This window comes from Sinocyclocheilus rhinocerous, unplaced genomic scaffold (genome assembly GCF_001515625.1).
Source record: "Sinocyclocheilus rhinocerous isolate Xijiao unplaced genomic scaffold, SAMN03320098_v1.1 scaffold557, whole genome shotgun sequence".
NCBI lineage: Eukaryota > Metazoa > Chordata > Actinopteri > Cypriniformes > Cyprinidae > Sinocyclocheilus > Sinocyclocheilus rhinocerous.
The window spans coordinates 5,831-32,357 of NW_015633548.1; the positions used below are offsets into that span (position 1 = coordinate 5,831).

At 35.9% G+C, this 26,527-nt stretch overlaps 1 protein-coding gene across 1 annotated transcript; it reads left to right on the plus strand.

The window, feature by feature from the left end:
* On the plus strand, positions 1 to 26,527 carry LOC107744503 (integrator complex subunit 6). The gene is made up of 18 exons (XM_016558179.1): positions 1 to 391; positions 508 to 585; positions 8,731 to 8,880; positions 10,649 to 10,738; positions 10,881 to 11,064; positions 11,881 to 12,009; positions 12,096 to 12,259; positions 14,513 to 14,665; positions 17,777 to 17,909; positions 18,860 to 18,954; positions 19,253 to 19,363; positions 19,555 to 19,770; positions 20,023 to 20,149; positions 21,009 to 21,151; positions 21,566 to 21,794; positions 23,108 to 23,476; positions 23,627 to 23,720; positions 25,301 to 26,527. Exons 1-18 carry the CDS (start codon positions 281 to 283, stop codon positions 25,401 to 25,403), a joined length of 2,679 nt encoding a protein of 892 aa, XP_016413665.1. The 5' UTR covers positions 1 to 280; the 3' UTR covers positions 25,404 to 26,527.

Here is a 26,527-nt window from a genome sequence, read left to right on the forward strand (position 1 = left end):
GCGTCTCGACTCAGCCAATGGCGTTGCAGCGGCGGGGCGAAGGCGTTTCGGTCTTGTTCGGAAGAGAAGTTCTCTAACAGCGCGACCCCAGCACTGCTCAGAAAAGACAGATAGAGAATCAGGCGGCTGCAAAGGGTGGCAGTACGACCCTCTTTTGGGGGGGGTCTGATTATAACAAAATATATACACACATATATGCATGCCCAGGGCCGCGAGATAGGTCATATGCCGATTGTAGATATTTTAGCAAACATCTAGAGGTCTATCTATACATTTCAAAATGCCTATTTTACTTTTTCTGATAGACACGTCCGCTTCTATGAATCAGCGCACTTATTTGGGTACGACGTTTCTGGACATTGCTAAAGGCGCGGTTGAGATCTTTATGAAGGTAAAGCATAATTTTACCCCGACTTTTTCAGCTTGCTGTTGTACCTTGTTGGAGTTAAGGATCCCTATGACAGGATCAGTTTAAATTAATGTTTATTGTTTCGTTTTCTTTAACAGCTGCGTGCCCGAGACCCGGCTAGTAGAGGCGACAGGTACATGCTAGTTACATTCGATGATCCACCATACGGCGTAAAGGTAAATAAATACTACTAAATTGTGCTTATATGTGGTTAAAGCGTAGATTTCTTTTGCTGACAGTGAGACTCTACTGTCCCTCTGGTTCGTAGCATCGGGTCAGGCGGCCTCCCGGTGACGAAAACGGCTAATTTTTGCTAAAATATCCGCAGACCCGGAGCAGCGCAGCCTCTGAACATGGCGGACATTTTGCTTTTGTGTTGGGAAAGCTCTCGAGCGCTGAGATGGAGGCGGAGAGATTTATTATCCACTGTGACGTAGCGCGCGACGCGTGCACGGGCCAACTCGGTCCGGATTGGACAAGCGGCCTGCCCTCTGTCGCGTGCCCTCCTCTCGCATTCTCATTGGCCACTGTAGCCTGAACAAATCAACACGATTTGATTTGTGCAACAGCCATCAATAAGCAAATGAGGAGATGCTTTGCAGGTTTGCGTTGCTCTTTATGAGAGAGGTTGTGAGTTGCCCTTGAAAACAAGCATCAACTTCCTTCCCTCTCCACTCCTAGTACATTCACCTCCCTCCCATTCATATTTAAAATTCCCAAACACCAAACAGGTGAAAGGTGACGTGCCTGTCACATCAGGTCACTCAATCTTTGAAGTTTACTCAAACATAAGATATACCTATACAAGCATAATTGCTAATTGCTCACTATTAAGCCAACTTTACATATGAGGCATGAACCACAGTGACTTCATGCTATAGCCTCCCATAAGTGCTTCCTGTACAAATACAAACAAGTGCTACTAGTACAATAAACTCAGTACAGAAATTAGGAGGCGTTTTGCTGTTTTCATATTTGACAGCCATTCATATTTTACCATTTGGGATAGCAAGGTCTGTGAGTTGATGGTGTGGTCGGGCTTCTGCGTGAACTGTATTCAAACACATCTCTACTCAGAGTACTAACTGAATATAATGGCAGTCAGTACTTGCTTAATGGATTACTTGATCGTTCTAAGACACAAGGGCACGACTAGACTTGCATGTATTACATTAATGGGCATCATGTACCTAGTTTTTTTTTTTTTTGAGGAGGCAGTGACAGTTTTGGCTCTTCTGTGTATGTTTATGCGTCATGATAGTCTATTGCTGTAATTTTGTAAAGGGCCAGGTTAACATCCTTATATAATATACATTTTTTAAGCAATATTGCTACTGAACTTCAGTGATCGCCCTTCATTTTCTGACCAGAACTGAGCTTGTGGTAACATTGTTTGAAAACCCCCCAAAAACCCAAATAAATTATTATTAATTTCTGCAATGACTATATAGCCTACTTCTGATTTATGAACCAAAGCAAGAACATATTAACACTTGCTGTCGCTATTCCAGAATATTACAAATATTATACAAGTCATGCATCAGTCTTACACATATTCTGTAGCTTATAGAAACATATGTTTTTTTAAACCAGTGCATTTTGTGAATTGGAGACAGTTTTCTGTCATCTTTGTTGGCTTTACCAGCCGTCATTTTCACAAAAAGCTTGACATTTAAATGGATATATTATACATATCTCATTAAATACTATAACTCCTAGTAAAAATATTTTGTAAGATCCCCCCCAACTCTTTCTTTTTGCACAAATCACATAAGCTAAATTATATATTTTGCCTTCAAAAGAGCAAAATTTACAAAAAGGTGACGATTTCTGCGCAATATTAATTTTGCACCTAAAATAATCATGCAATGTAATTACCAAATGTAGAAATATTTATTTTTTGACATTTAAAAGCTGTTTAAAATCCATTTATCATGCTCAAAAGTTTGAATGGGCATGAACCTCTGAGTACATTCAACAGAGCTGTGATTTTTATGACAATAGGGTTTGTAGTGTTTACCAACATGCTTAAAATCCACACCTCTGTCACACAATATTGCATATAACAATAATCCAATAAGCAAATAAACCCAATTCTTCATCAGTTTTCAGACCTTTCTCTCCCCACGTTCAGCATCCTCTTCTGTTTATAAACTGCTGTGCCAGTTCTCTTGACGTGCCATTATATTGGATGTGGGAATTGTGGTTATGTGGTCACTATGCATGGCCTAATTTCAAAGTATCATCCATCTTTTTCCCAGCCTGGAGTTGAATCAAGGCCTGCACTTACTGACATGTACATGTGACGTAGTGGTTCCTGTCTTCTTTGTTTGTGGTTTGACATTGACAATGAGAGTAGCTCTGTGCTTTAGCACTTCATTAGTATGGACTATCTGGCAGGTAGCCAGTTACTCTCTTGGGGGGTTTTCTTACTCCACTGCTTGTCATGCAGTTTTTCCACCCTGTTCCAGTTTATCCAAGTGACACTTAACTCTATAACATACTTTTCCTGCTTATACTATACACTAATGATTCGTAGTAGACATATGGCATGTTTTAGTCGCTTACGTGATGACATTTTGAATGTGCAAGTGGCAAATGCTTGGCATTGTTATCCTACTATGTCTTTGTTTGAGAAAGTGTTATGAGATGTTATAACTGCCCTCTTACATAAGCTCTTAGTCCTCTCTGAGCTATTCATGGCCAGCTTGTTTCTCCTGTTTAAAAAATACTTCCCAGCCAAGGCTAACCCAGGCTAACCCAGTTCTCGACTAGAATACAGCCTAGCAAGAATCTGGCCTCTGTATCTGACAGAGTGCCTTTTTTATTTCCCGTCAATTATTCATGAGATTTTCAGCAGCTAAACAGTGAAGAGTTCCAGTGAGCCTCCAGTCCTCACAAAGCTCTCTTTTCCTGTTTGTGTGCCTCTCTTGTTGTCTGAGCCCCGGCCAAGCAGAACATTATTCTTATAGTCTTGCCTACAGTATTTTCTGAAGTTGACACAGTTTTTGCCCTTTGCAATTTTCTTAATCGATTAATGTTGAGATTACTTATCATTGAAGTGAAAGGTTAGAGATGGAAATGAATTTGTTTAGTCGTAAATGCTGTGTTGTTTCTGTCGTTGGTTAATGAAGGAGAAAAGAAAAATGCATGTAACTGCATTTGTGGTTTACGCCATGAGGCTCTGGAAAACAATGCAAACACCTCCATATTACGTTATACCTTCTACATTTTTACATTACCCCATCTAACATTTGGACACTTTATGAATGTCATTGCGTTATATAACAAAATATCACTTTATTTTACGGTGTCCTTGTTACAGTGTAATTTATGCATAATTTACTGTTACTATAGTAACTACATATAACATATGTAACAAAGACACTGTAAAATAAAGTGTTACCCAAAAGTCTTATGGATTTGGAACGACATGAGGGTGAGTAAATGATGACAGAATTCTCATTTTTAGATTTAAGACAAAGAGTATTTAGACACTTTGTAGCTGTCAGATGTTAGTGGATCAATTTCTTAGTTAATGTGATAAACTACCTGTGATTCCTCTGATATAACACCTGTGTGAACTTGAGGATAACAGACTTCATGAATCCATTAAAATGACATTGGGACCAGTTGCTTAAAAGTAAATGCAAAAATGAGTAAGAAAAATCAGGTTACTTTGAAAAGGCATCATTTGTTTGTAGAGCCCACTTGATATTTTATTAGGTAATGCAATGAAATTCATATATTTTAAGTGTGACTAAAGTGTCCAAATAGCTTTTAGAGTCACTGTACATTTACATGCATTATAATACATGATGCATGTATAAAATATTTTGGTGCAGCCCAGGAATATCTCATCTGTGAATCCAGTGGCCTTATGTTTATCGTGTAGACTGCCTCATGCTTTATCTTGCTCTGAATCTTAAAATGAAATGGGAGTGGCTGAGGTCCTCTCTTCATGACAAATAGACAGGCCAAATATTTCTTCAGAAATCCACAATGTTGCTCCTCCTCCTTAAACCTCATTCGCAACATATAACTAAACATATACTGTCTGCATTTCTTTGCATTGGCTCTATACAAGTAGCTGACAAAAGGTGATCACCAAAAAAAAAAAGTTCATTCAAAATGGAGATCTGTTTGTCATGAGCATGATGGTCCCTCTGATCAGTGCTTTGGCTGGTTAACCAGCTCTCATTCCATTAGAGTGACAACTTTAGTTCCTGCCCTGCCTTTATCATCACACATGACAAGCACCACCCTGCAGACCGCAGACGTGTCCCTCCTGCAAAACTGGGTGGATGTATGTAACTGAGCTCAATGGTTATCTGCGATCAGCTCAACCTTTAGGCGGTAGTAGAGATTAAAACCTGGGACAAGGCAACCTGATCCTGGAATAATACTCAGGCCATAAGGGCAGTCGCTTAACCTGTGTGAATCCACCCCGAGTCGTCACGTGTCCTTTCTGCTGTGATGATTCCTCCTGCAATCACAAGAGCTGTGTTTATATGACTGCCGCTTTCCTCAGAACAGGAGCTTAACAGGGAACAAGTCCTTATCTGTCAGTTTATGTAAAACTGCTCATTTGTCTTGCCACCTGTCCTGCATTTGGCAAGGAAATACAGAGCCAGGTTTGATGGTACGTTAATTCTGAAAGCAGAAAAAAGAAAATGCATTATATGCTCTCTGTAACTAAACAACAGCTTTATGTTTATCTAACATAATGTTATTGCTTTCTCCATTCTGCTCTGGGGGGACATATATGGTCGAATCTCATGAAACCTGTCAAAAGATGATACCCGGTTCATATTTCACCTCAAAATCAAACGAAAAAAATTTGAAATTATACATTCGCCTAAAGCAAAATAGAGACCATTGAGATTTTTGTGACCACTTCTTTTGCATTGTGACATTATTTTAATGACAATTAAGCACATTGGATTACTGTAATGCATAAAAATAATGTATTATCTATATTGGAAATCATTTATACATCAGGGTAGTATTTGCTGAACTGCCTTTATGCATGTGTAATTACAGTATTACAGTAAGGAAAATCTAATGACAATCACTTTTGAGAATAAATGAAAATCTTATAAGGAAAACATCTGGTACAAAAATACATAATAGGCTAATTAGTCTTAATTTTCTTTATATAAAATATAATTGTATTCTGTTTTTCCCTTTTGGTTTTGAATCTCATGAAACCTGTCAAGATGATACCCGGTTCATATTTCACCTCAAAATCAAACGAAAAAATTAGAAATTATACATTCGCCTAAAGCAAAATAGAGACCATTGAGATTTTTGTGACCACTTCTTTTGCATTGTGACATTATTTTAATGACAATTAAGCACATTGGATTACTGTAATGCATAAAAATAATGTATTATCTATATTGGAAATCATTTATACATCAGGGTAGTATTTGCTGAACTGCCTTTATTTATGCATGTGTAATTACGGTATTACAGTAAGGAAAATCTAATGACAATCACTTTTGAGAATAAATGAAAATCTTATAAGGAAAACATCTGGTACAGAAATACATAATAGGCTAATTAGTCTTAATTTTCTTTATATAAAATATAATTGTATTCTGTTTTTCCCTTTTGGTTTTGGGGTGAGCATGTGTAATTACAGTATTACAGTAAGGAAAATCTAATGACAATCACTTTTGAGAATAAATGAAAATCTTATAAGGAAAACATCTGGTACAAAAATACATAATAGGCTAATTAGTCTTAATTTTCTTTATATAAAATATAATTGTATTCTGTTTTTCCCTTTTGGTTTTGGGGTGAAATATGATGTTGATATGTAATAATATATTATTTAAATTGTAAAGTGTTTATACATCATTGTAGTGTTTGCTGTACTGCCTTCAATTTGTGCTATCCCCCCAAAAAATACTGTATCACAGTAATGAAAATGAGAATCACACTGAAAATAAATAAACATCCAAATATAAAAATTTCAGAAGGGAAATATCTAGTACATAACAGTAATGCGAAAATCAAAAATAATATCACGAAGTAAAAATACTTTTTCTTTTATTTTTGGAGTAAAATATGGTCTGGATATGCTTTCGTGACATTAACCTGTATGTGGATTACAATGTTTGTTCTTTCCTCTGTTGGATCGCTGTCAGGCTTTTATTCTTTAAAGAAGGGTTTGAGTTTACATTTCCTCTGTTAAAGCTACAATTAGGGTATTATCCTTTTTCCTGGCTTATTCAGTGTTCACATTCCTTATTCTCTCCCATCTTCTTCTGCCTCACTGGACAAGGGTGCGATTAAAGGAGAGTCTGTTTGCAGTCACACTTCTTCAGAGCCAATAAATTGTTAATGCGGAGGGAAAGAAAGACGGATGGGGAAAAAAAAATAGAATTACGCTGTTGCTTGAATTATTGAGTGCCAGTTAGAAGAGCTACCGCTTGAATGGTTTCTTTTTTTGTTCCATACATGGATAGAGACGTACACTGTCAGGACAAATCTCTGCCTGCTTTGTTCTTTAATGCTTCCCAATACACGCACACATGTGAAGCTCAACTACCTCGGGGTCTGACCTGTTAAAGTCTTCTCTCCCTTGTGGGGATTTACAATGCATGCATGTTTATGTAATGTGTTGATTTATTCATGCTGAGTACATTTCATGTGGAGCAGGAATCATTTTGTAAAAGCAAATTTAGTGAACTATTAACCTCGGTTCTGTTCTCAGCATCTGAACTCATTATATTGGTGTTTTTACTGTGTTTGTTTTGAGTGAGCAGTAAAGTAATGACTGTATTCTTCTGCTGGGAGGGGTAATGTGGGTCAGGGACAGACACACACACACTAACCACATGTCTTTTAAAGATAGTAAAACGAGTCAAGCCTTATGTAGCGGAAATGTGTTGCTTCTTACCAGGCTGCCTATCATAACCTAACATATACATGTGCAAGTATAAGTGGTCCACAATCATTCATGCTCATTCAGTTGCTTTGCAAAGCTTGTCCTGTGGTTGTTTTGGGTCTTTATTGTCTGACTTTACTTTCACCCTACTTGGCTGTCTCTCTCACCTGACATTTAGGTAGTGTTGTTGTGCTTAACATGTGCTTAAACCTGTTGTGAATTACACAAAATGCTGTAATAGTAAAGTGCTTGATCTCGCTAAAAGCTACAGGTGATTGACATATACTAGGAGGGAAGCTTCTGTTTGTTATGTAATAGTTTGCATAAGATTTGATCATGTTTCTAATAATACATACAGAGGCCTTAAAGATGTTTGGAGACACTTTTACATATTAGATAAAAATCTAACTAAGTGGTATTTGCAAATACATCTGCATAGTAATTTCACACATACTGTATGTGAAATATGTGTGAAATTACTATGCAGATGTTTCATTTACGTTTGACAAGCAGAAAGAGTTCAGAAATATTTGGTCTTGATCTGTTCTCATATTCTTCTATTCTCATCATTTAAAAGGAAAGTATGCTTGTACTAACTTGATATTTTGTTACTTTTAAGTGTGACTTAAAGGCACAATATGTAAGATTTTTTTATTAAAATATCCAAAAACCACTATAAACAGTGTTATATATTTTGCTGACTTGCGTACTTACATTATCCCAAATGTTTCGAAGAATGTTTAAATCCAGAGAAATAAGCAATTTTAACTAGTGACACGGAGCGCGTCCATAGTGTCATTGTGTCGCCTGCTAATGACGTCATAACCCCTCGATTTCCGGTTTTGTTTTGTACAAAACATGGAAACACCAAAGAGCCCTCTAGCGGCGAAAATTACATATTGTGCCTTTAAGTGTCTAAATACACTACTGTTCAAACGTTTGGGGTCAGTAAGATTTTTTTTTTAGAAAACAATCATTTTATTTTGCAAGAATGTATTATATTGATTAAAAGTGACAATGTAAATATTTACAATGTTACAAAAAAACTATTTTATATAAATGCTGAAAACAATTCTGAAAAAATGCGTCACGATTTCCACAGAAATATTAAGCAGCACAACTATTTGCAGCACTGATGATAATAAATGTTTAGCACATTAGAATGGTTTCTGAAGGATCATGGATGACTGGAGTAATGGCTGCTGGAACATCACATGTTTTTCCTGTATTTTTGCTCAAATAAATGCTCTGTGCACATACAAGACTTTTTTCATAAACATTAAAAAAAATCTTACATGACTTTTGAATGTTAGTGAACATTTTGGGTTCACTGTGTAAATGTCACTGTCTGAATGTTTAGTGTTGCCGAGGTTATATGGAGCTGGTTTTCACATCATCTGTTTGTATTTCCTGTATATGGTAGGCGGGTTGGAAAGAGAATCATGCCACATTCATGAGCGAGCTGAAGAACCTGCAGGCATCTGGAATGACTACACTAGGTCACGCTCTCCGCGCCGCCTTCGACCTGCTCAATCTCAACAGACTCGTCTCTGGCATCGACAACTATGGTCAGGTAATAATATCTCCCTTCAGCATTCAGAGAGTCAAAACAATCTTTATTCAGTATAATAGCAATATAATATGCAGTATGATAAGAAACATCTCACATAACAAGAGTAGACATTGAGATAAACACATCTGCCCGATTTTCAGATCAATCAATATTTTAACAAATTTTACCTTCCATCCAGCCTTTAATGTTTTGTCCTTAAAGGAAACAAATACATTTTTATATATATATATATATATATGTGTGTGTGTGTGTGACCCTGGACCACAAAACCAGTCATAAGGGTAAATTTTTCAAAATTGAGATTTATACTTTGTGGGGTTTTTCATCTTATGAAACAGTATTCCACAAGAGCACACGGGTATCAATTTAATTTACTGTGCTTTGTGTTGTTTCTTCTGCAACGTCAAACAGAGCAACATTTAATTGGATTATCTGTAATTCAGAATATTCAGATACTTTACATGCACACATTAAGACCATGCTGGATTACCTAAAATAGGAGACATGCAGTCTGAGATAACCCTGAGGCAGTGTGCTAATCCACATGCTCAGTCTGCATGCATGAGAGTGAGTAACTGAGTGCTGACCCCTGCAGTATGGACAGAGAGAATGCATCTGGTGTCCACTCACTGTTTACTGTATAAACTACAATTAACAACATCTGTCAGGTTAAATGTTGCTATGTGATTTTTTTCTCAGCTGCGTAGGAATTCGGTTGGCACTTATGTTTGTACTTGCAGTTAACATTGAAAACCACATAGAAAATCTGGGGGATTTTTTTTAAAACATGGGAACAAAAAGAAAGGTTTAGGATTCAAGTTCTGATACATATTTTCCATGTCATATTTTTCAGCGTTTCACTTACACCACTGTTCAACATTTTGGAGTATATATATATATACAGTATATATATATATATATATATATATATATTAAAGAAATTAATACTTTTATTCAGCAAGGATGCATTAAACTGAGCAAATGTGACATTTATAATGTTACAAGAAATTCTATTTCAAATAAATAGTTCTTTTGAAGTGTTAAGGCCCGTTCACACCAAGAACGATAACTATAAATATAACGATATTAGCGTCCACACCAGCGAACAATATCGTCTGTTTATTCTAAGAGCACGCTCCTCTGCCGCTTTAAATTCTCAAGCTCGTTATAGCAGGATTGATTCTGATTGGCTGTCAATTTTTTATAGTTCATCAGCTGGAAAAAAATCGTTTTGAAAGTGATTCCAACTATATCGTTTCTCTGTGCCTTTATCGTTATAGTTGTGGTGTGGACTCTGCTATTCTTTAATTTTGAGAACGATTTTTAGAACTATATCTTTATCGTTATCTTTATAGTTATCGTCCTTGGTGTGAACGGGCCTTTATTCATCAAATAATCTTGAAAAAGAAATGTATAATGAAATGTATCACGTAACCACAAAAATATTAAGCAGGACAACAGAATGTTTCTGGTTTCTGAGACTAAAGTTATGGCTGCTGAAAATTTAGTTTTGCCATCACAGAAATGAAATACACATTTACACTGAATAACACTCAAATAGAAAAGAGTTATTTTAAATTGTAATAATATTTCACAATGTTACTGTTTTTGCTCCAGCATCTCCACAACCATAGGACAAGTAGTTCAAAAAATGGATGAAAAAGATAGATGTTTCAAATCAGAGTACAAGCATTTTAACAGTTTATGGTTTATCAAAACTATTTCTTTGAGCTTTGTATTTTTTAAGAAATGCTCTCCTCTATTCTAGGGTCGGAACCCGTTCTTTCTGGAGCCATCGGTCATTATTACGATCACAGATGGAAACAAACTGACACACACCTCTGGGGTGGCTGAGGAGGTGAGGGACAAAAACTCTATACCAACATGCCAACATTTTTTGATCAACCTGTCCTGACGTATAATGTTACGCACTGCAGGCAGTGTGTCTTTCTCCTAAACCCCAGTGGCATCTCACTTCTTGTTTTCTCTTCCTCCCTCAGCTACACCTGCCGCTGAATTCCCCGTTGCCGGGTAGTGAGCTGACTAAGGAGCCGTTCCGCTGGGACCAGCGACTCTTCGCCCTGGTCCTGCGGCTGCCAGGAGTGTCCGTGCCTGACAGCGAGCACCTGGGCAGCGTGCCCACTGATGAGTCTGCTATCACCCAGATGTGTGAGGTCACTGGAGGTACAGCCAATCGATTGCATTTTAAAATGCAGGTTAAAATATTGATCAAATAAACCTTCCCTCGTTTTAAGTTCAATTTATGAGGCCTGGATGCCACTAAACTGTCCTTTAGATCAAAGTGTTGCTAGACCCTATTTAGGGGAGCTTCAGTCCTGTTCTTCATCTCAGCCCCTCTAAAAATCTGCAATTAATCTGTCAACCTCCTTACAAATCTTTGATTATGTGATTACTCTTCAGCACAGCTTTCACATACGAATGCTCTTTGTTCCAGCGAAGTCATGAAGTAAAATGCAATTTTGATGGCTATGTTTAAACAATTTTAAGTCAGACTTGTGATCTCTCACTCTTAAAGAAATAGTCCACCCAAAAATGAAAATGTTGTCATCCTGGTGGAACATTAAAAATATATATATTTTGAAGAATGTTGGTAACCAAACCATTTTGATGACCTTTGACTTCCATTGTATGGACAAAAAGCAATGAGTCGGGGTTTTTTTCAGTATATTTTCTTTTATGTTCCACAGAAGATATAAAGTCAAACAGGTTTGTAACAACATGAGGATTTCCAAACTCTAAGATAATTAGTGATATCAACTGGTTAGGTTGTGAAAGGAAGTAATCTGTTGCCGCCCACATATTTGCGTGTATGGTTCAGTTTCTTCGGAAAATTCTTCTTGTGTTATATTGTGTTTTGGAAGATTTCCTCCCATGCACTTAAGTTCTGTAAGCACAGTTGTTTTTTCAGTTGATAATGCAGTTTTGCTGGTTAATCTCATAGCTCAGCTAACTCTCTTTTTCTCACCCTCTCTCTATAAGGCCGCTCTTACTGTGTGAGGACGCAAAGGATGCTTAACCAGTGTCTCGAGTCTCTCGTCCAAAAGGTTTTGAGTGGAGTTGTAATACACTTTGAGAAGAGCGGTCCTGATCCACCTGTGATAGGCGAAGGTCAGTGCTGATTCTGTGATGTCATGCTAGTTTTGTGCTTATTGAGAAAAGAATTAATACATAAATATGGTCTTCTCTTTGTGCAGATGGTCTTGTGGATCCAGCTCGTCCTTTGTCGTCCTTCAGTCCGCAGCCCTGGCACAGCTGCCACAAGCTCATATACGTCCGGCCCAACCCCAAGACGGGCGTTCCTGTGGGTCACTGGCCAATCCCAGAATCCTTCTGGCCTGACCAGAACTCCCCCACTTTGGTAAATAATAGCCTACAAAATAGAGTTTGAGTGTAGAGTCAAGCAATGATTTTCTGTTTCTATATTAGTGGGTCCAGCAGACCAGTGTTGTTATAATCAACTATAACTATTAAAAAAACATTTTTGTTACTTGAAATAAAACTGAAATAAAAGAAAATATGAATATTTGATGAAAAACTTAAACGATATGAAAACCAGAAATATTGTTTAGGCAACTTGCTGAAAAAAGTTTTAAGTAAAAGCACTAAGATTACTAACTGAAATAAAAAAAACTATAAAAAATAAATTTAGAAATATTTTTTTAAAAACAAAAATGAATGAAAATGACTAAAAAAATATAAAAATAAAAGCTAGTTCAAAATGAATAAAAAAGTCACACTTTATAGTAAGGTTCCATTAGTTAACATCGGTTAATGCATTAACTAACAACAAGCAATACATTGTTACAGTATTTATTAATTAGTTAAAAACATTAGTTAATAGTAAAACACTAAATATACAGCTGTTCATTGTTAGTTCATGTTAAACTCAGGTCCATCAAATAATATGAAAAGATACAACTTTGGATTTTAATAATGTATTAGTAATCATTAAATGCTTCAGAAGTATATTTCATTCTTAGTTCATGTTTCCTAATATATTTAACTAATGTTAACAAATGGAACCTTATTGTAAAGTATTATATAAAAACTATAATAGAGTAAAAAAAATACAGCTGTTCATTGTTAGTTCATGTTAAACTCAGGTCCATCAAATAATATGAAAAAATACAACTTTGGATTTTAATAATGTATTAGTAATCATTAAATGCTTCAGAAGTATATTTCATTCTTAGTTCATGTTTCCTAATATATTTAACTAATGTTAACAAATGGAACCTTATTGTAAAGTATTATATAAAAACTATAATAGAGTAAAAAAACGGTAACAATTCTCACTATTAACTAGTTGCTTATTAGCATGCCTATTATTAACATATTGGCTGTTTATTAGTACTTATAAAGCGCATATCCTGCACAACCATATTCTACATCCCTAATCCTACCCAATACTGTACCTAAATTTAACAACTACCATACTAACTATTAATAAGCAGCAAATTAGGAGTTTATTCAGGCAAAAGTCGTCGTTAATGGTTTGTTAATAGCAATGTACCTAAACTTAACAACTACTAAGCAGCAAATTAGGAGTTTATTGAGGCAAAAGACGTAGTTAATGGTTTGTTAATGGTGAGAATTTGACCTTAAAATAAAGTGTGACCAAAAAACTATAAAAACTGTAATAGTATATAAATAATACTAAAATAGCACTGTATGTAGCACATATTTTTTGCACTGATTTGTGGGAAATCTAGCTGAAAACACTATGGAATTGGCTCAAATATTTAATGAGCGAGCACAGAAGGACTTTCTGCGGAGCTCTGGGACCTGGCAGACGTTCAGCTGTTTCTTTCTGCACGCTGAAATTTCACAGGATCCTTAATAAAACGGAAAAGTACTAGGATTGCAAAAGGAGTTTGGATAGGTGTATTAGCATTGGCTCATCCGAGCCGAGTGGATGAAGCAATTTATTAGCCAAAGGTAATGACCTCTGCAAACTAAAGGTTAGCTTTCATCTTGCTCAAGCAGTGCTAATGAATGCGGATGAAGATAAGGGAGCTGAAAAGAGCGGTAACATGAGGAAAGGCTTCACTGTCCTGAGGTTTCCCACCCCCTCACTGTCTATTCTCTCTTAAACAGTACACTGTAGAGACAGCAGCTGGTGCCATGCCAAAGTGCCACAGCTCAGCTCAGCCTGTGGGCACTGTGAGAGAGCCATTGCCAGCAGAATAAGACTGCTGCAGCTCACCAGAGCTTTAGCATTCAGCACTAGCTTAACATGAGGTCATTTCCTTCCTGACATCCTCGCTGTCATGTCTACAATATTGTGAATCAGTAGCACAATGGGCTTGGGTGCCTCCAAAAATGTCAACTTGAGCACATAAAGGCTCTTTTTCATATTCCTATAATAAAGTCAGTGTTTTATTTGCTGTAAAACACTCCTTTGGTTTATTTAGTGCTCAGTCAGAGTGTTGTGAGATTATCTGCTCAGGGAATGAACAGCTTGTGTTGTCATGTGCCTGTAACACATGGGTCATTACCCACTGCTGCTGTCATTACAGGATGAATTGGCCATCTAACAGACATATCTTTTGAAAAACCCATTGTGAGAATGTATTACAGAGGATTTCTGTTTCTCTCTCTCTCTCTTTAGCCTCCACGATCTGCCCATCCTCTGGTGCGGTTTTCCTGTATCGACTGTGAGCCGATGGTTATTGACAAGCTGCCTTTTGACAAATATGAGCTGGAGCCATCACCGCTCACCCAGTTTATCTTGGAGAGGAAATCTCCTCACATGTGCTGGCAGGTGGGACACCTTTTCACACAACTATTTAATGTGATCTGTATTTAGCATGCCATCTTTCACAGCCCCCAGACTGTTGTCTGGGTAGAGCCGAGTTTCACAATGATAGATATCATGGTGTTAAAAGAGCGGAAAGAAACAGTGGGTGTTTCGATTTTCTATATTTACTGGAATGTAAAAAAGCACAACACAAATTACATGTAATGTCAGTTTAATGGCTTACACATTTACAGTAACGGTTGTAAAAGTCCTGTATTTAGTAACTGGTCAAACAGCAGCTGGAATGAGAGTTTGTTGTATAGTTTTTTATTCAAACACAGTGTTGGACAGTACCGTTCAAAGGTTTGGGGTCAGTAAGATTTTATTTATTTAATTGTCAAGAATTTAATAGTTTTATTCAGCAAGGCTGGATTAATTTGATTAAAAATGACAGTAAAGACAATTATAATGTTACAAAAGATTTCTGTTTTAAATAAACGCTGTTCTTTTGAGCTTTATATTCATCAAAGAATCCTGAAAAAATATGTTTTTCAGAAAAATATTAAGCAGAACAAGTGTTTTTAATATTGATTATGATGATGATAATAATAATGTTTCTTAAGCAGCAAATCAGCATATTAGAATGATTTCTGAAGGATCATGTGACACTGAAGACTGGAGTAATGATGCTGAAAATTTAGCTTTGCATCACAGGAATAAATTACATTTTAAAATATCATAATATAGAAAACAGTTATTTGTAACAATATTTCACAAAAATATTACTTTATTTTTGATCAAGTAAATGCAGCCTTGGTGAGCAGAAGAGACTTCTTTATAATCCATTAAAAAAATCTTACAGACCCCAAATTTTGAACTGTCTCCCAACCTTTGTAGTAATCTTTGACATAAAATGGTGCATGTGTTATGTAATAATTTCCTCCCTGATGTCCATCTATTAATACAGAGTTTGTGCAGGCTTTCTTACAGTATTACAGTCAGCAGATGCTTATCTAAGAGGAAACTTGATCATAGAGTAACAAACAATATAATCAGTGCCACAGAAGTAGTCCAAAATACAGAGCAGCGTAAAGTGCAATAGAGTAAAATTAAACCAGGTTTTAAACAAGTGTCCTAATATGCATAGTTATGAGTTTGAATAAAGTCTTTATGATATAAACATTTTTGATATTATAGAAATTTCATAATTCTTGTCACCAGTGTCAATTTCACACAAAAAATAATACTAGCCTAAATAAACAAAACAACTCAAGCTCACTGAAGACAAGTAAACAGTCAGCGATTAAATAAGAATAAGAAACTAATTACAAGCAATAGGACAAAAAAACTACAGTAGAACAAATAAATAAGAAATGCTGCGTACATTGTATAAAGTAATTAAATGTATAAAAACACTGCATATTCTGCACTGTGTAAATTAAATATATATTACTTATTAAAGTTACAAAAGGGATTTAGTCAAGAGTAGTGAGAGATTTTCTTTCTTTTGTTGTTTGATTAACATGAATGACAAGACAGTAGGAATATTAGACTGCTGTCACTTTAAGAACTGCCCGGATCCAAAATACTGTTACACATGGGTTTTCTTTCTCAGCTGTTTTGCTTTAACTATTCACTTAAGACCTAAATTACTGTGTTTACGAGGATACTTGCACACATGGAAGTGTGAGCATACTAACCATTCAGTGCCTATGAAAGCCTTGATAGAGACGATAGTCCAAAATCTGTACCGGTTGACAAATTTCTATTGGTATATCGCCCACCCCTAATAGCAACCAAACTGAAAATGCTCATATATACATAAAATCCCACTTTATCACTGTAAAAAATGATTGTGAATTTAATGGTAAAAGACTGTAAAAATGCTACAGTAAAAACCTGTTAAATGGTTAACGGTAAATTCGTTTTTTACAGTGATAAGAACAAATTTTTTTTGATGCAGTCGCTGATATTTATTTAACCAAAAAATAATTCAAAATCAATGACATCTTTATAGTATAACAGACTGCATAAAATGCTAACATAAAATGCATATAATTATCATTTGTCACTCTATATCTCCAACAATATAAGAAAAAATAGAATTAATCCATTTTAAGGAATTATAAATACTGAAACATGTTCTTGCTTTTTGTTTTCACTGAAATTAAACAACCTCATCAATAACTAACAAAAAGTACTATTATTTCTGTTCCTGCAGCAATGAGGCCTTCCTCGTTTGAGTGTTTGGCTCCGAACACCTTAGCAACTGAATAGCAGCATCCTAGGATCACAAGCACCACTGAGATTTTCTTCAGAAAATCAAAAAACAAGTTCATTTGATTATTATTCAAATTAATCCGACTGTATCTGCGGTTAAATTATAAACAGTTGAGTGGTTATAAGCTTTTTAACATGAATTCGTGTCAAAAAGAATTGTGACTCTTTAGTTTTTTTATTTGACTAATCATAATGTTCTTACAGAGGCATAAAGAATCTGAAAGTTGCTATGACTGATACTGGGCCATGAGTACTTTTGGAAAGGAAATAATTTTATACACAGGATTTTTTGCTGGAGCTCATTTTAGACTTCTCTGAAATGATGACAAATGGTCTCTCAAGAGCTGTTACCCAGACCATTTAGTTTCTTGAAAGAAAGAGGGTTGACAGTACTGCAGTAAGATGAAAGGATTTTTCCATGCTGTATTTTGTTGTCACTGGATATATATATATATATATATAAATATACACTTTCTATAAATACCTTAGTCAGTACCAGGAAATGTTTTTGTAGCTCCATTCTTTTGATTTGTTTTTCCTACTCGCATCATACATTTAAGCTCTTCTAAAAATACCAATATAAGTGAACATTTGTGTTTGTTCTTTTGCCATGGTTACATTGTTACATGCTTACTTGCCTCATTATAAAAGAAGGTAAATGATAGATAAATTAGAAAGAGCACATCCATTTATAAGCATATTTAGAGGCATTTATAGCACACTAGTCTCTGAGGAATCCTGTCACTTAATGAGCTGTTAATGAATGGGTTTTGTCTCTGAGAAACTGAGTTGGATGTGAGAGCTGAGCTCTCAGGAGACACCAGACAATGCTAACTTCTCTCCCCTGTCGCCCAGGTGTTTGTGAACTGCAACGGCAAACACAGTGATTCAGCACACCCGTTCGGCTACCTGAAGGCCAGCACTACGCTCACCTGTGTCAACCTCTTCGTCATGCCTTACAACTATCCCGTCCTGTTGCCACTCCTCGGTACGTGTGTTTCCTCACACCACATTTCCAACCTTATCCTATAAATTACCTTATTTATTGAATTGCAAGTTTTTTTTCTATAGCACATTTCATACACAATGGTGCTTTGTTTAGCCATGATAAATAAAAATAAAAGATATGTAAAACTCATTTTAATAATAATTTAAGAACAAGGAATAAAAATAATAATTAATAAATAATGTAACTTAGAAAAACAGACAAATATTAATAAAAACTAAAACCTTAAAAAAAAAAAAAATTAATACTTTTATTCAGCAAGGGTGTGTTAAATTGATAAAATTGATATTAAAGGCTTGTTAGAAAATATTTCTATTTTGAATAAATGCAGTTTTTGTTGTTGTTTTTTTTACTTTTTTTTCATCAAAGAATCCTGAAAAATGTATCACAGGTTCCAAAAAAATATTAAGCAGCAAAATTATGATAATACATTGATAATAATCAGCATATTAGAATGATTTCTGAAGGATCATGTGACACTGAAGACTGTAGTAATGGCTGATGAAAATTCACGTTTGCATCAGAGAAATAAATTGTATTTTAAATGTATTTTAAATTGTAATAATATTTCACAATATTGCTGTTTTTTTCTGAATTTTTTGATCAAATAAATCCAGCCTTGATGAGCAGAAGAGACTTCTTTAAAAAAAGTAGAATCTTACTTATCCCTAATTTTCTACGGCATATACACACAAACACAAAAGAATAGAATGAATAATAATGAAAAAGAATTACATTTGGAATAAAAAAACTTAATTTTGAAAAAAAATAATTTTATATAATCCAGTACATTTATACTTTTTTGTACATTGCTGCATAAATTGTGTACATGTTTTGTACATCTTTCATTTCCTTCTTTTCATTTCCTTCCTTCTGGAGAATGACTTAATTTAGTCCTTCAGCACACTTACCATCTCTTATTCTCCTTACAGATGATTTGTTTAAAGTGCACAAGCTAAAGCCAAACCTCAAGTGGCGGCAGGCCTTTGAAATGTACATGAAGTCCATGTCTCCTTACTTTCTCTTGGTAAGACACTCTTCGTTCCTACTTTAAAAAAAGACATCCCAATAGAGCACAGAGGTGTCCTGCCTACAAAAAAGACAACTTCTTTGTGCATATAAATTAATGCAATATACAATTCATGGGCTGTTAAATGCACTCAAGGGTCACTTGTAATATGAGCTGTATTTGTTCTATAGTCTGCTAACAGCTGTAATGAGGTCAAGGATATGTGCTCTGAGTGCAGATTCACCCTGAGTGTGTCCTCATTTTCACTTCCTTTGTCTCTGCTTCTCCACTCTTCCTCTCTTTTTTCTGACTGCAGCCTCTCAAGAAGGCGCTGAGGATGATGGGAGCCCCAAATCTCATCTCTGACAACATGGATTGTGGCTTGAGCTACAGTGTCATTTCCTACCTAAAAAAACTCAGCCAGCAGGTGAGCATTCTTTCCTGCTGACAGTTAAACCTACGCAGTTTTTGCAAGTTAAAATAGTATTCAAACTCATAACTTTCCTTTAAATGTTCTATATTACATATTAACATATTGTATTCATTCAGTATTAAATCCTATCTGTTTGAGGCCTGAGTGATGCAGATTTTGAAATCAAGTTGTACTTGATTTTCTAGGCAAAGATTGAGTCAGACCGTCTGATTGTGTCTGTCGGGAAGAAGCCTCCTCAAGAGACGGGCATCAAGGTTAAGAACCACTCAAGTGCCCTGTCTCTGGCACACCGCCGCGATTTCAAGCAGCTCCTGCAGGGCATCACAGGCGAGGTACCCCTCCGACTCATCGATATGAACTTCAAAGAGTTCGCTGGTTTCCAGATTGCACTTCTCAACAAGGTACAGACAGTTTGAGTGGGGCTGAATTACATTACAGGGTCTATTTGAAATCAATCATGCCTCAGTTCACATTTGGGGGACAGAATGAAGTTATGCTAATATAGACATTTGTATCTTTTTCATTGATGCAGGTTAATTCTGATGAATTCTTCTGACTAGACATCTAAGTCTGACTGACTTAAAAATATGCGATTTTCTTGAAGTTAGGTAAAAATGTAGCTTCTGTAATCATTTACTCACCTTCTCTTCAAGGATTTGAAGCCCCAGGCCTATAGGAACGCTTATGATATTCCACGACGGAACCTTCTAGATCAAGTGACTCGGATGCGTTCCAATCTTTTAAGGACAACACAGAAGCTAATCAGAGGCCAGGATGATGGTAATTGTACCAAAGACAAAAATTACATTCTGCAAAGTGAACCTTCATAATCTGCCAAACATGACTTAAGGTGCGGCCACATTAGTGAAATTTTGGCAAATTCTCACAGCCAAAAAAAGCTGTTGTCTATTGTTAGTAGCATAAATGTATGTAGCACAGCTCACACAGAAGTCACTGACAAACCAAGCAGCTTTCTTTTGGTCAATGTGACCAATCCGCGTGATTAACTTGAACCCTGTGCAAAATTTACATTGGGAAATCTTTTTCCCTCACATGAAATTCATGGTCAGTTTCTATTAAAATGACTGGATTTCACCTGCGAAAATGGTAAATGTGATGGCATCTTTACACTATATATAGGTTCACTTTTTTATTGTAATAGCAAGAAACAGAAATCAACCTTGTTTTGTTTTGTATTTTTGTATTTTTTTTTTCACAGTATTATGTATGGTAGTTGTTTTGTTTTTCATTTTGTTTTGTTTCATTCCATTTCGCTTTGTTTTCACAATATTATGTATGGTAGTTGTTTTGTTTTGTTTTTCATTTTGTTTCATTCCATTTCGCTTTGTTTTCACAATATTGTCTATGGTAGTTGTTTGTTTTGTTTTTTCTTTTCGTTTCGTTTTGTTTACTGTGGTGGATATTAACAATGATCAGATGCATTTAGTACAGTGGCCGAGAAGTGCTAAACAAATTCTGAAATCAAAATAACAAATTACAAACGCAAATGCAAGTTTAAAGAGAAACTGTTTTCTTTTCACTAGATGTACATTTCTAATGTTGACATGTAATCCAAAAAAGTTCAAAAATAGACAGCTGATATTTGTTTAGTATTGAATATTTTTCCATGATTCTGTAGACTCCTTGCACAGTATTCCAGTGGGGCAGATGGGAAATTATCAGGAGTATCTGAAGATGATGCCATCACCTCTGCGTGAGATTGATCCAGACCAGCCCAAACGACTGCACACATTTGGCAACCCATTCAAGCAGGACAAGAAGGTGCTTGCATGTCAAACCTATGGACAGTGCTTTGTATTATATTATTTTGGCATTACATTTCAGAAAGCTAGTTGCTGTTGAGTGGGTGTTTCTAATACAACAACTGAGGGATTGTTGGCAAATTTCACATTTTTCTCTTCTGACCACCGTAATCAAGCTCTTGATTTTTTTTTGTCTTTTGGAAAGTCATAGAAATGCTATCATGAATGTTTTCTTTTGATGTAAGAGCAAATGGGAATGATTTTCCATTCTCATTCACCACTATAGAAGTTCACCCAACTATGACGACTTTTGCTTCTGAGAACCCCAGAAATGTGAAAAGGATCCTCTGATAATAAACATTACAGGTCAAAACTGAAGTGCCTTAGATGCTAAGTTGTTTTGTTTTCTTTCTTACTCTTCTCCCAACAACAGGGAATGATGATCGATGAAGCAGATGAGTTTGTGACAGGCCCACAAAATAAGAAGCGGGGTAACACTGGGGATCTTAACTCAGGCACTGCCCTGAAGAGGAGGAGGAGTATGTCCCCTCTGCTGCGCCGACCCCAAACTCCTCCAATAATAACCAATCATGTCCTCAGCAAGGGCCCCACTGGGACTCAGGGCCAGCAAGGAATCATTAAACCCATCCCACTACACAAAGGTAAAGTCCTCTGAGTCACAGCTGACTGATTCAAAACTTGCTGTGTACTAAATACTTCCACACCGCATACTGACTCCTATTTTTTTTTTATTGTAAGAGTAACAGTAGCCACTATTCCATGCTTTCAAACAGTAGTATGCTACATTGTTGTCACAGGACCTCATCAAATTGCATGTTCGTAGCATCCAGTTATCATCTTTCAAATAAAATGTTAGGTTATACTTATCTGAAGGTGTCCTTGTTACAGTGTAATTATGCAATTAAGTTCAGTGTAATATTAATTAACAACATATACTTAATATAGGGTTAGGATTAGCATTTGGTTTAGGGTTAGTTGCATGTAATTATGCATAATTTACTGTTATTTCTATAATAAGTATGTCATGTGTAAAAATGGCACTGTTTTCAGTCTCATCAAATAATTCGTAAAAAAAAAAACAAGTACATTGCAGTTTGTGTTTTAATGTTTATAAACATTGTCATATTACAATTTAAAATAACTGTTTTATATATATATTAGTGCTGTCAAACGATTAATCTCGATTAATCGCATACAAAATAAAAGTTTTTGTTTGCATAATATATGTTGAACATATAGGTGTGTTCTGTGTATATTTATTATGTATATATAAATACTGACACATGCATGTATATATTTCAGAAAAAAATATGTATTTTATATATTAAATATATATATATTATATATTAAATATATTTATTATAATATAAATTATATGAATATAAATATAGACATGTAAATACATATAAATATTTTCTAAATATATACTATATGTATGTGTATTTATATATACATTATAAATATACACTGAACATTATATATAATTTGTTTTTATTCCTGTGATACACAGCTGAATGTTCAGCATCATTACGCCAGTCATCAGTGTCACATGATCCTTCAGAAATCAGTCTAATATGCTGATTTGATGCTCAAGAAAAGTTTCTTCTTAATATCAGTGCTGTGTAATATTTTTGTGGGAACCATATTGCATTCTTGGGATTCTTTGATGAATATAAAATTCAAAAGATCAGCATTTATTTGAAATCGAAATCCCTTGTATCATTATAAATGTCTTTACTGTCACTTTTGATCAATTTAATGCATTCTTCCTGAATGAAATTATTCATTTCTTTCAAAAAAATCTTCCTGACCTCAAACTTTTGAATGGTAGCGTATGAGCTATGTACTGCAGAAATCGTATGAGTAGTTACTATGCTATTGCAAACATTGAGTGTATTAAAAAACTTACCATCAATATAAGTAATAATACGCAGTCATATATTTTCCCCTACAGGATCTGAAGGAAACAGTGTAGGAGGCACAGAAAGCAATGGGGAGCGAGCACCAGGCGGGGAGGCTGGAGACGGGTGGCCTGGAGGAATAGATGGAGAGGGAGGAGCACCTGCACCTGTGGAGGACACAGGAGAGGTGGGGACACCAGACGGCGAGGAGGAGAGAATAGGACTGGAGAACTGTCTGGATGAGAGACCCTCTGATCTCACACAAAACTGTGAGGACCTGAGTCCCCCGAGCCAGGAGGGGGCGGTGGAGGGCAATGGAGGAGACACTCCGATGCCGGGCACAATTGTTATGATTCCCCTTGAGGGGAGTAACGCGGAGCTGCGCACTCGAGTCCTCAAAGAAGTCCGCAAGCCTGGCCGCAGTGAGTAACTAGATATAATACCAAATTAATTATTCATGCCCATTCATTTCTGTATTCTCTTTGAATTATTCTCTAGCTTAAATCGAGTGCACTTGGAATTATTTGTAGGAATTAATAAAGCTAAACTGAATTGCTAATTCTTTTGTGCAGATTATGAGACAATATTCAGGTTACTGGAGGAGGTGAAGGGGCCAGTGACAGTGCAGAGGTACTTTATTCATCATGCCATCAAAGAGGCAGCCAGGTGAGAGCTTTCTTCAAACACTCACAGGCCTTTCATGCTTCTCTCTCCAGTAACACCACAGAGAATAAATATCAGCATGTACTGACTGTACAAATAAACAGGTTTCTTAAATACTCCCCCAGCCACTGGTCAAGCAAACAGACAAACAGTTCATTCCCCCACAGGTCTCTAATGAGTATATTTCTACATGTCCCCTGCATTGTTATTTTAGTATTATTTATATAATATTAAAGTAATTAATACTATTTTGAATCATTTTTCATATTTTCAGTTTTAATTTTAGTAACTGTGTGTTATGTGCTACTTTTTATTTAGTTTTATTTCACTTTTTATTTCAGTCATTTTAGTACTCCAACTTATTTGATTTAAGTTAGTCATCAAGGTAGCATTTCTAATTTTCATTTAAGTTTAAAAAGATATTTCACCAAAATGAAAACTCTGTCATCGTTTACTCGCCCTCATGTCCTTCCAAACCCATAAGACTTAATTATTGAAACACGAATTAAGATATTTTCGTTAAGATCCTCCGTTGAAAGACCAGGTAACCAAAACGTAGAAGATCCAAAAAGGTAATAAAGGTGTTTAAAACATATCCATATGAATCATGTGGTTTAATCCAAGCCTTGTGGAAAGATACGATCACTTTAAATGATGAACAGATTTAATTTAGTCTTCAGAGTGAGTAAATGACAGAATTTTTAGGTGAACTATCCCTTTAAGTTTCGCACCTAATATTTATATTTCATTTTATTTCAGCTTTATTTCAACTAATGTTTTCGTTTTTTTGTTTTAGTTTTAATTAACAGTAACAACACTGGTCACCTATTTCTTGCATGTTCATTTATTTGTCTATCTTTACTATAGTTCAGTTATAATTATTAGAATTTATAATTATCATTTTGAGACATGTAGAGAAACAGATGGCTCAGGTTGGACCCATATCAGGTCACTTACCCCCTCTCTCCCCTACTTTTGCATCAAAAAATCAACCCCAAAAAATTGAATACATTTTGAAAGATTAATGTGCATCATAAAATTGCACAGGATTCTCTCCAACGTTAATGCAGAATCTCACTAAGACAATTTTGTCTTATAAAAGTACCAAAATATTTTTAAAACAAATTTACTTTAGAAGCAAACTTGCATAATAAGTATTTTTAAGCATAAAATAAGTGAAAAAGTTCTTTTATCATGCTTCAAAGAAGAAAAATTGTCAATACATTCTCTGAAAGCAGGTAACAATATGGAATTTAGCTTTCTTAAAGTAAATTGTTAGTATGTAAAGTATATTTATGCTATTATAAATAATATAGGCCCAGTTTCACAAACGGGGCTTAGCTTAAGCCAGGACTAGGCCTTAAATTTTAAATTTAGCAAAAATGCCTTAGAAGAAAACATTACAGGTGTGCATCTTGACACAGAACAATAGCACTGATATATTTTAAGATATGTCAAAGCAAAATATTTTCAATTGAGACGGCTCAAACAAGCATTTTAGTCTGGGACTAGCTTAAGCCTTGTCTGTGAAACCGGGGGATAATGTCATATAATCCAGCTAAATAGCTGTCTCTCTCTCTCAGGTTTAAGAAGCGTATGCTGATCCAGCAGCTGGAGAGCGCTCTGGAGGAGATTGAAGACCGACAGATGCTGCCCACACAACTCAACAACGTCCACAGCAGATAGTGGGACATCACATCTCACCGCTGAGACACACACGAGACGACAGAGAAGCGGCAGCGCAGGCTGACCCATCAGCCTCAGTACTGTGCTTTAGGAGGAGACGTAGCGAGGGAGAGAGTAAATTAGAGAGGATGGAGGCCTGTCTGGCTCACGCTCCGGTCCAGGCGCTTCCAGTTACTGAAATGTGTCACTACTCTGAAAGAGTGCTCACAATGGAGCAACTGAACGTTCCAGGTTTGATGAATTGTTCTGTCAATTTGCAGGCTTTCCGGGCCTGAAAGTGGCCATAATTTAACCATATGATAATGAATAAGCACACTCCAGAAAAGCCAAGCCTCATCCACTGTGTGATTTTACAGGGTCATCCGAGGCAGAGGTCAGCGTCTGTTACATGAAGTATGTTTATATATTATGTCTGTCCACTGTTATTTGGCATCAGTGGATAGTTTAGAGCTGATAATAGTATGGAAAATCTATGATGGATTTGTGTTTGCATGAAATGTCCACAAGTCATGGGGTTAACAACACAGTTGGACCTTTAAAGCATTCTGGATTGGGAAGTACACTATTGTAGACTCAATAGCAATAACCCTACAATCATCAGGACGCCAAGCTCAATTTTACTCCTTAACTATGAAAAACACGTTTTTACAGTTAAAGCAGATTTTTCAGAAGAACGTCCTTATGACTTTGGAGATTCATTATGAGATTTGGTAGCTGGCCTGTTGTTGTATTCGTGGTGATATGTAAGGTCACATAGATTAGCATCATTCAGTGTCCAATAAGCAATAGTGTCCAATGAAACACCCTGTCCAAAAAGAACAACACGCTTGGCTCATCACACAAATGGGAAATGCCGACTATGGTGTGAAATGAACTGGTCCACAGCAGAGTTTTGATTCTGTCCAGTATGACATCTTTCGTCATCCTGCACTTCTCATCGTGGAGAAGTCGCAAGACTGCTTAGTTTCATTGCACAGACGCAAGTTACATTAGTGACCCCATTCTTGTTTGTTTTGTTCATTTTTAAAAACAGATGTATACTACTTTTTAATGTTCATAAATAATATAGATTATTTTTGGATGGTATTGCTACAAGAACATAAAAATATTTTAAGAATTGTATA